This window comes from Arachis duranensis, unplaced genomic scaffold (assembly GCF_000817695.3).
Source record: "Arachis duranensis cultivar V14167 unplaced genomic scaffold, aradu.V14167.gnm2.J7QH unplaced_Scaffold_201002, whole genome shotgun sequence".
Classification (NCBI taxonomy): domain Eukaryota; kingdom Viridiplantae; phylum Streptophyta; class Magnoliopsida; order Fabales; family Fabaceae; genus Arachis; species Arachis duranensis.
In genome coordinates, this window is record NW_026264569.1 from 1 (window position 1) to 10,766 (window position 10,766).

The window sequence follows — 10,766 nt, forward strand, 5'->3', positions numbered from 1 at the left end:
AATCTGGGACAGCGGAGAACCCGAATAGATTGTTCCATGCATGTCCAAGGTACCGGGTGAGTGATGGTAAAAGAAGTTAAACGTTTTTGATGTTCTTATCCTCTTTTGGGTGTTCTCTGATTTTTTTGTTTACTCCCATATGAAATTGCAAAAGGGCAGTCACTGCAATTATTTTAAGTGGGTTGATGATGATGAATTCGAAGCAGTGGGTGTGTGGGATACAAAGAAAGATGCAGGAGCTGATATGGAGGTTGAAGGTGAGTATGATGAATGGCGGGTGAAGGTGGCATGGAAGTTGGGCACTGTGGAAGCTGAAGTTAGAGCTTTGAAACTGCTAATGATTCTGCTGTTTGTAGTAGTTGTGATAGTTTGTTGTTTGTTATGTAATTCTAAATGAATAAATTATGCTGTATGAACATGTAAAGATGTATTGAAATTGTTGCTTTGAATGAGAGTAGTTATTTGAAATTGGAAGCAATTTCCTGTCAAATGTGGATAATTTTGTAAAGTGTGGAACTAATTCTGTGTTTACATGTATTATGTTGAGGCATAAACAAAATGAAGATAATAAGCAAGCTTAATAGTAACTTGTCATTGACAGCTAGTTGTCACATTGTCTTAATACAGAAATAGCATAACAAAGTCATAAGGTTGCTAGCTGACAAATACATTGTCCATAGACTAAATTACCACACACAAAACAAAAAACAAAAAAACAAAAGCAACAAACAGAATGTTAAAATGAGTTAACAAGTAGACACTCCTAACAACTCAAACTTTATCATCATTCTTCCTTGGAGCCTTGAAGCCTGGAGTAGGCACAAAGGTCATGAATTTTTCCAGCCGCTTAGCAGTTCTCTTGATTTGTTCCACCATGGATATATATGGGATGAGATTCTTTTTCATGAACTTTTCTTCTTCTATCACTAAAAAAGTAATCTTAGCTTTTATGGTATGTGATATACTACTAGTAGTATGCTTACTAGTTAGTTTGGCAGTGTTTTTGTCTCAACACTTTTAACATTTATTTTAAGTAATATTGTAAAATTTGATTTTTTATTATACACATGTTAAATGAGATCAATTTATTCGTCATGTTTAAGTTTTGAATCACATTTAGACGGTCTAATTTATGTATGTAATCATTTATTGGTCAGTAATAAACATTTAAAAGAAAAGATTAATCATTGGTCCGTCACATTAAATATTAATATTACAAGTGTAAAGAGTGTTAGTTCCAGTGTCCTACATCAAAGAGAATAAAAAAGAATAAAAATTTTATAAAATGAGAGCTTCATTAACTTGTTATCTTAAAATTTTGAGTTAGATGTGATATTTTTTTATCTTATGATTTTTTATTTGGTAATTTTCCAAAAGTTTTGGTGGCTTATATGTGGTGGATGAGTTAGGAAAAAAATTCTGAGAAATTAATATTATATAGTAAAAATTATACTTAAAAATATTGAAAAAATAAATTGAGAGAATCAATATGCTTTTTCTTAAAGTTCTTGTACAGGCTAGCTAGGAACCATGTTGCCAATAATGTTGTTGCATATATAGTTGCCAGAATGCTTGGTTTTTACATTTCTAGTATCTAGATACTATGAAATAATTAACAATAATAGTCTAGCTATTCCTATCTTTGCATCAACTCTAATAATGTCTTGTGTCAATTGAGTTTCCTTGAATGAGTTTCAAATTTTATATGTATAAAACTACGAAAGGACATTTCATTCACCAAAAATATAAAAGGTTTAAAATTCATGAGACTAATTCTTAATTATATCCACTGATAGAGTGATATAACAAAGAAATTACAAATATACCTTTTATACCTTTTATTTTCAATATTTTAAAAATGCGTTTGTTTGATTTGTTTATACCTTTTATTTTCAATATTTTATGAATAAAAATAATATTTTTTTTTACAAAATTATAAAAACAAAAAATAATAGAACAATAAAAACACAAATTAACCGTACCTTAATATTTTTTCAAAAATATATATATTCTAACATTTATTATTTGTTACATACCCAACTTCGATAGAAATGAAAATCCAACATATACTACACGCCAAATGTAGACAAAATTACAAGATAATATAGTTCAGGAGTTCTATGGTCTGAAATCTGAAATATGAAAAACCTAAAAAGTGAACAATTAATTAAAGACATATATGTAACAACAATTTAAACTGCACAGAATATTATAGGACTCTGACATATATTATAATCCTCACTTTCATGACCCTGCAATGAAAACTTTTTTGTACAAAACAAACAGCTCTATGATGAGCTAGCTGGCATTCATTCTCTACTCTCACTCACAAGTTTATCTAATTATCTAAAACTTTATATGATGGATTTTATTCATAAAAATTTCTTCAAAATATTTGTTACAAATTTTTTAAAATTGTTAGTTCATAAATCAAAATAAATCTGTGAATCTTTCAATATATTTAAAATTTGAAAACTTCTCACTATTAAAACTTTGATTTAGTTTTGATACATTGACATTATAAAAAAATTTAAATAAACATGGAATTAAATTTATATATTTAGATAACTTTTTAAATGATAAATTTTATAATTAATTACTTTAATTGACGTATAATATACAATTAATTATTTAAATAAAATATGTCAGTGCATAAAAATTAAATTCTTAAATTTTTTTTTTGGATAAAATTTATATATCATTATTAGCTGTTGGTAAATTTTTTTTATTTTTTATTTTTTGCCATAGTTAAGGTTGAATTGTACTTACATGAATGGTGTAAGGTTGCTATCAAAATTAGACCACATTAATGAGTGTTGGATTTAGCAGCCAATACTTATTGTCTTAAATGGGACATAGAAGAGGGGACCAATTGGTTTCAAGTCACTCTGCTATCCTGGCTTGAAGGCTTTTGTCCTCAAAACCTTTGTTCATGTCTACTTCTTTATCCGACATCCCTAGGGACCCTTGTCTCCTTTCTTTTTAAATTAATAAAATAATAAAAATTCTTGAGTTGTTTTTCAAAACTAAATAGTTCATCTTCAGCCTGAAAATGACATATATAGTTTACTTAATTTTCATCACTAACATTTTAAACTATAGATTGCTAGGAGATTTCTATATGCATCACCACAAAAGGCTTGTGGTGGATGGAAAAGCCTGAGATTATTTCCTTCCCGTGAAAACCTCTTGATATTTTTTTTCCTCTTTTTCTCTAATATTTCATATTTATGTAGACCTTATTCAAGAGTAATTGTAATTATTAAGTAATTTATCCATTTCTGTTTGCTTCTATGAAAAAAAACAATAGAAATTCAGATGCAATTAACTTCATATAAAGTTGATAGTTGAAAACTGTTAAATAATTTGATTAATTTGATTAAATTTTCATCTATAGATTCTCAATTATCAACTTTACGTACGTGAATTTCTAAAAAAAATTGTTTGCATGTGTGTGAAAAAATTTAGCTATTAATCTTGCCAAGGGGGGAAAAATTAATATTAACAAATGAACTATTACCTGCAGATTTTGTTGACAAAGCATTTGAACCCTGTGTTTGCATCTGGAGCATTGGTGGTTCCAGCATCTATGTACTTTCTACTGAAGGTCAATAAACTTGACATTAATAATCAATATCTTTGTAGATCACATAGTTATCTTTTCTTTTCTATTTTTTGTTTTTATTTTATTTATTTATTTTTTTCTATTTTTGGGTTGCTCCTTATACTATCTGCCTAGTGCCTAGTTATGCTACAGTCATAGATAATGTCATGTGTTATCTTAAGCTTCACTTCCAAGCATTTTTAGGCCTTACTTGCTAATTTTCACTATCTGGTATTTCTGTTATAGAAACTCTTTGGTAGAATTAAGATAAATAATTATTTTTCATCCAGTGTGACAAAGGTTATTGTTTGGTTGATCAAACAATTTGATGATGTTTCCTTCATTTTGTATTTTTCTTTTAATATTTGAGTTCTGTGTTTTCAGAAATTCATCATTAAACCCTATTACCTTAGAAGGAATAAGCAGAAAGCTCTAGAGAAGGACGAGAAAACATCTTCACAGGTATACATATTCTCTAATCTCTAGTATTGTTGATTTTTGTTTGCGACTATTAGCCTTCTCATCTCAAATATGCCAATGTCTCATTTGTTGTGTGATAGTGTGACAATATACGTACCCCAATAATTTTAGATCTTTGTGCAATGCGCTACACACCTTCGTCTGCTTGTTCATATGAGTAATTAATAATAGCTGGTGAGTTATAACATCCCATTAAATATTAAACAATTGGATAACAGCTGGGTACTTGAATCTCTTGTATATCCCATATCCAAATATCTTTCAATAGTACAAAATACCTGATGACATAGAACTCTGTTGCGCCAAATGTCTACTTGTAGCTTGCATTGTCCATGTGTTGAATAGTGGAACTTGGAAGAGACCAATATTCTTGAAAGCTTATGGATAAGATTCTTTCTGTGTTTTGAAAATAAAAAAAAAAAAAAAGTCATTTCTCTTATTTATTCTTTTATGGAGCTCATACATTAATATACTACAGAAAAACGTAAAGATGATTCTTTTGAACCAGACATTCTTGTATCTCTCCCCTTTTGCAGAATTCCAATTGACATCCTGGTTAATATTTCCCCCTTTGGGAAATTAATTCTGCAGGTTAAAGAAGCAAGGGCAGCAGCAGAGAAAGCTCAGAAATTACAAGAAAATGTGGCTAACAGGAAAAGAAACAAGCAATTAGAAACAGGTGGACTGGTTATTATGAGAGCACTATATGGAAATGAAAGAGTTTTGTGCAACTTAAATTCGTCAAGTGAGACAAGTCTTGAATCAACTTCAGAAGTCATTGATGTCACCATTCCTCTTAATTTTCTAGTTAATGATTCTGGCCAACTCAAGGTATGTTTCTTTTCTGTTTTCTGCATGCTTTACAAAAATAATCTGATTGTTAGCTACAATGATTTATATTTGTCAATTTTTTTCAATTTTCCTGTCAACTTATCCACTTGAATACAGAGATTGCAGTAAGTATAGGGTAAAATGTGGAAAACTTCTTTTAGCTGACATGGCAAAACTGCAGATAGGATATCCTTTTTTAAGGGTTTTTTTTTTTTTTTCCTTCCTTGGAATGAAACCAAATTTCTGCATCAATCATGTGCAGGGTGCAAAGATGTGTGTTTTGTATCATAAATGTCTTCTAACAATTCCTTAAGTAGATTACTGTGAGAGATGAAAGAAGCAACTATAACTCGTACTCTCATAGTGATCAACCGAGATGACACATCTTTCTAACAAAACTATTTGACCCTTTTCCAGTTCTGTTATTAGTACTACTAGTTATGGATCTTGTATGGCTATAATTTTCCATAAATAACACATAATATCATTGATGTCATATCATGATTTTGCCAACTGTGTTTTGGGATCCATATGGTTTATACATTTTGAGATTGCTAATCTTTTTTTATTAAATTCTGATTGTGCGATTGCTGTGTACCTTGGGATACTTGTGTGCGGGGCTTCTCTTATGATTTTGCGATTGGTTGATACAGCTTCATGAAGGTGTAAAAAAATCGGGCATCATGGGGTTTTGTGATCCATGTCCAGGAGAGCCTAAACAGTTGTATATAGAGTATGCTTATGCTGGCAATGAATACAAGGTAACATTTCCAGATTTTTCGATAGTGTTCAACTAGTATTATTTAATAATTCTCTTGTATATGGTCGATGCAATGATACATGGGCTAATTCAAAATTGGAAGCAGGTTTCGGTTGGTGATTATGAAGAATTAATAATACCCCAAGGCGCCCACAGGATATAGTGATTATTTTCGGCATGAGGACTATTTTTACCCCATGCAGTTTTCCCTTCGATTACAACATTTTCTCCTGTTAAATTGAATGCAAGAGGTACCTTCTATAATTTTTGGGCCATTGGTACCTTCACTTATTTATATTTTTAATTTATTTATTGTTGTGCCCTTCTTTTTGTTACTCCCCCGAAAAAAATAAATTGTATAATAAGGTCATTTTAGGAGGTGATTGTAGAATTTCGTCAAGGCATTGCGCATTGCGCATTGCGCATTGCAGTATGTTACGCAGCTGCTAAATCACAATTTTGATTAGTGTTACTCTTGCTGATCGGCTACCCAATTTTATAATTTCACTCGAGGGAGAAAGTTCGATCCCATGAATTCATTGTTAGTTTTCATTTGGGTTTGTACTTAGTAGTCGTGACAATAACAACTGGGAATAAAAATTACAGTTGGCTCTTTGTGTTTGGGCTGGGACATTTGTATTATGTTTGTTTATATCGGTTACCGCAGTACTATTAGCTTTGACACTAACGATCGGGTTGCAACTCTGCAATTAAATCGCTTGCTCATGCAACTTCCAATTGGTCCGAGAGTGATTCTGATTGGGTGAATAATTTCTTTGTAAGATAAGCTTTTTTATTTGGGCGTTTTAGATAGTTATTGTAACAGGTTTTTAAATTATCAGAAACTAGATTAGCCTCTTAATCACAAAAAAAAGAAAGAAACTAGATTAGCCTCCGGTAATGTATACTTGAGGTTGCTTTGTTTACACGAGTAAGGCAGAACAATACACCCAAGACATGGATATAATGAATAGATTGTAATGCGTATACAATATGCAAAAAATACTACTGTCATAGCAAGAATCTCTAATACATGAATAAAAATATGGTTATTATCAATTAATTATGTATTAAATTATTTTTAATTAATAAAATAAAAAAATATACGTAGTAATTGTTAAAAAATTTTGATGTCTAAATAATGTCTAGTATAAAAAAAAAGTACTATGCGTGACAAGATTGATTACTTTTACTTTTATGCCTAATTGATTAGAAAATATTATAGGGATCATTTAAAAAAAAAAATTAGTTAGACAATAATAATCAACTTTAGAATTTATAATGTAGGGTATAAAATTAAGAATTTAAAATTTAAAATAAATAAAATAATTTTAAAAAGGTTATTAATTAATAATATTGACTGAAAAAGGTTGCTTTCTTTTGCATTCCTCCATATAAAAAAGACACGAGTGTTTGGTGAGCATTCTCCTTCTGAGTTTCGTTGAAAAAATGATATATAATAAACAACAAGAATATAAAATGATATACCAAAAATTATAATTTAAAATTGAATAAGGACATTGTAATAACACTATTAATTAGAGAGTTCATATAATCCATTTTCTCTTTTGTTATTAGTTTCATATGTTGTATGGTTATAATCTTTTTAATAAAAAATAATATAAAAATTATTATTAACTAAAACTATAACATAGCGTTAATATTGTATGTTCTTCTATTTTTATTAATATGTCTCTTTTGAATTAATTTATGTTATATAATTAAGAGTTTGTTTGTGGTAAGTTTTTTTTGAAAAAAAAGAGTTCAAGTTATTTAAAAAAAACTTTATGCAAATAAAAATAATTTTATATTTGAATATATATCTTATGTAAAAATATTTTTTATATAATAATATTTGGATATAATAACATAAAAATACTTTTTATTTATTTATTATATTAAAAAAATTTGAATAAGAAAAAGATCATTTAAAAAAGTATAAATTATAGCTTCTCAAAAAATATATTTTTTATTTTTTAATATTTTTATTTTTATTACTAAAAATTTAGCAAACACACAAAAAAAATTTTATCAATGACATTCAAATAAGTCCTAAATCCAAGTCATTAATATAAAAATACAATAAATTAAGAGCTAAGTTTAGTTTAATTAATAAGAAGTGTGTCACTCTTACTTAATAAAGAAAAAATGAATCTTAATTTTGATGTTATTTTAAATAATTTTATGTATTTGCATGAATTTTATTAAATAACATTTAAAAACTAATTACTTTTGATGAAGTGAGAATATACAATCGAATTTCTTTTATATTCGTATTTTATGTTAATAAATTAATGTCAAAGAAATAGTGTATTTGAAAATTTCAAGTTAAGACGTTAAATTACTTTAATAATTTTCTCTCTCTCTATTTGCTATTTATACTTCTTTTTCAATCAATCCAAATCAATAACTCCTAATAATTGTCTAAAAAGTTTTGATCTATAAAATTACAGCAGCCGAGCTGTGTGAAGTGAATGCCAAGCAAATACACAATTCGACTCATCATAGGACTGAGCAAATCACAAAAAAAAAGAGTAATACTGTACATCCAAGTCTTCTTATGAGTTAAGTCCAATCAAGTTAAATAATAACACTTGGAGTAATACTATTCATAACTGAATTTTGTTAATGTTAAATCAACTTGGTTAGACTTAATTAGCAAAAACACTTGACTGGCATTATTTCGAAAAAATTGTGTGATGAATTTTATGTCGATTTAGAGTGTAACATAAAACTTTTTTATTATCTATAGCTAAATTTTCATTTTTGTATACTAGAAGTAGTTTGAACTTTTTAGATGACCTACCAAGTCATACCCATATAATTTCTTATTATATGAATTATTAACATCTTTAAAAGGTTTTTAAATTAATAACATTTTGTATATATTATTTTATTAATCCTTTAATTTTCAAATATATCACTACATTCAGACTAATTCACATTACACTTTTTTCTTTATAACAAAAAAGTTTCATTCATAAAAAATGTTAAACGGCATGCACATAATAATAATAAAGTTAGAGTTAATAAAGTTACAACAATGAATGAATGTTAAATAGATAAATTTTGACTATTTTTTTGTAAATTTTATTTTGTTATCAAATAATTTTAAGACATACATTCTTTATCATGTGTGAGGTGGAACTTATCTTGCATCTGTATGTGACATAAGAATACATTATTGAGATCATATCTTGGCAATTACCATGCAATGCTACTTTGGCTTCTTCTTCGTAGGAAGGACCAAGCTCATGCCACAATAACTAATTAAGCAGAGGACGTAATGTTAATTAGGCACTCTTAGGTAGTTTTTAGTTACCACTTTAGGATGACTATGTATTATTATTATTATTATTATTATTATTATTGGTTCCTTTTGGCAATGGCCAACATACATCTTGCATTTCTAAAAGTGTACTTAGAGTCGAAGTCAATTGAAAACTATATGATGTTTTTATAATGATGCCGACTAGATTAATTTTCTCAAAGGAGTTGTATGTATTCAGATTATCGATAGACATTATTGTTCAACAGTAATTATTTTTGTTCATTTTTGAGGGAATAATGAAACTTTTAATCAGTCACAATTTATGAGTTAAATATATAGGAAGTGGTATTTATAAGGGATTTCGACGATTACGTCGATGATTGTCTAGAAGGTATAAAAATTATAGAAAAATAGCATAAATTAGAGCAGATATTCTATCTTATATTTGTAGTGCATATATATAAATTTGGAAGTGATTTATACTAGATTTAAGAAGATTTTTTTTTAGTTGTTTATGGTATTCTCAGGTCCGACAGATTAACAATTAATTCATTGCGAATCCAAACTCCATCTAAGAATTTGTTGTTGGCCAATGGATTGCTGTATGTATAAAACAGAATTCAAACTCCCAACAATTATTTAAATGGATGAGTGAACTAATCCCTCGACCAACTTTAGTTGGTTAGATTCTAGCTTAATTTAACAAAATATGATTTGGGTTGAAATTTATAGCCCAAATATGCCCCAAGAGTGAATTTGAGCCAAGAGAATGTCATAAGCCTAATTAGAGATACGGAATTGTATGCAACAGTTATAACTTTTGGTTTACTGAGCAACGCCCAATCTAACATTTATTCTATTGGACAAAAAGTATTGTAATGAGATTATGAAAACATAATTAGCATTCTTTATTTTGTTTTCTTATCTTTTAGAACTAAAACTTTGTTTAAAAATTAGTTGAGTAGGAATTGCAAAAGAATTCACACCTACAGATATCCATAAAAATTACCCATAAAAATTATCTGCAACAGAAAAATTATTTGGGACTCGCAAAATCTTTACGAAGACCGAAATCTGTCCCAGAAATAAATGAACATGGAAGTGGAGATTGAAATATCTGTCTTACAGGAACTCGTGAAATTTCTGCAAAGAAAAATTTATTTAAATAATCTAATATATATAATGTTATGTAATAAATCTTAAATCCTAAACCAAGAATTGTTATATTAGTTTGTTGGAAATTTTTTTATTTTATTTTATTTTAATTTGTATATTAGAATTTTTGGTGTGTATGTTGTTTATATTAAATTTGTGTTTAATTAAATTATATTTAATTGAATTGTATTATTTTAGATGTTATTATAACTGTATTAATTTTTAAAAATTTAATCTCTGTCTCCATCGCAATAAAAAAAAGAATAAATAAGAACCTGTGACAAAAATAGAATAGGAATAGGGATGAGAGAGGAGTATCTGTCCCATAAAAAACTATTGTCATCCCTAGTTTGAGATTGTTCTTGTAGAAAAAAAAGTATATAAATTAAATTTGTTTTAAAATATATCCCATGAGATGAGAATAATTTTCAAAACTTTAATTATCTAGCTATGTCTCGTTGTTCAAATATGTTATGCGTTAGGTCTTTGACTCATCAATGTCATGCCAAATACTAGTACATGTATATTGTGCATTTGAATTCCAATGTGAAAAATGTTAATTTATCAAAATTCGCACCTTTGAATTTCCAAAGAGGAAAAATATTTATTTAATTCACGATTCATGGTAATCACAACGAAATTATTTGGTACATGAAATAACGCAC

At 28.0% G+C, this 10,766-nt stretch overlaps 1 protein-coding gene across 1 annotated transcript; it reads left to right on the forward strand.

The window, feature by feature from the left end:
- The first annotated feature begins 3,488 nt into the window (after nt 1-3,488).
- On the forward strand, nt 3,489-6,314 carry LOC107472614 (chaperone protein dnaJ 13-like). Its single transcript, XM_016092118.3, has 5 exons — nt 3,489-3,607; nt 3,989-4,066; nt 4,676-4,915; nt 5,569-5,676; nt 5,782-6,314. The coding sequence occupies exons 1-5, from the start codon at nt 3,509-3,511 to the stop codon at nt 5,836-5,838; spliced, it is 582 nt and encodes a 193-aa protein (XP_015947604.1). The 5' UTR covers nt 3,489-3,508; the 3' UTR covers nt 5,839-6,314.
- The last annotated feature ends 4,452 nt before the right edge of the window (nt 6,315-10,766 follow it).

Coding starts and splice junctions, on each gene's coding strand:
- LOC107472614 (XM_016092118.3), top strand. CDS start 3,509: ATGAACTATTACCTGCAGATTTTGTTGACAAAGCATTTGAACCCTGTG. Junction 3,608..3,988: donor CTATGTACTTTCTACTGAAG/GTCAATAAACTT, acceptor CTGTGTTTTCAG/AAATTCATCATTAAACCCTA. Junction 4,916..5,568: donor ATGATTCTGGCCAACTCAAG/GTATGTTTCTTT, acceptor TGGTTGATACAG/CTTCATGAAGGTGTAAAAAA.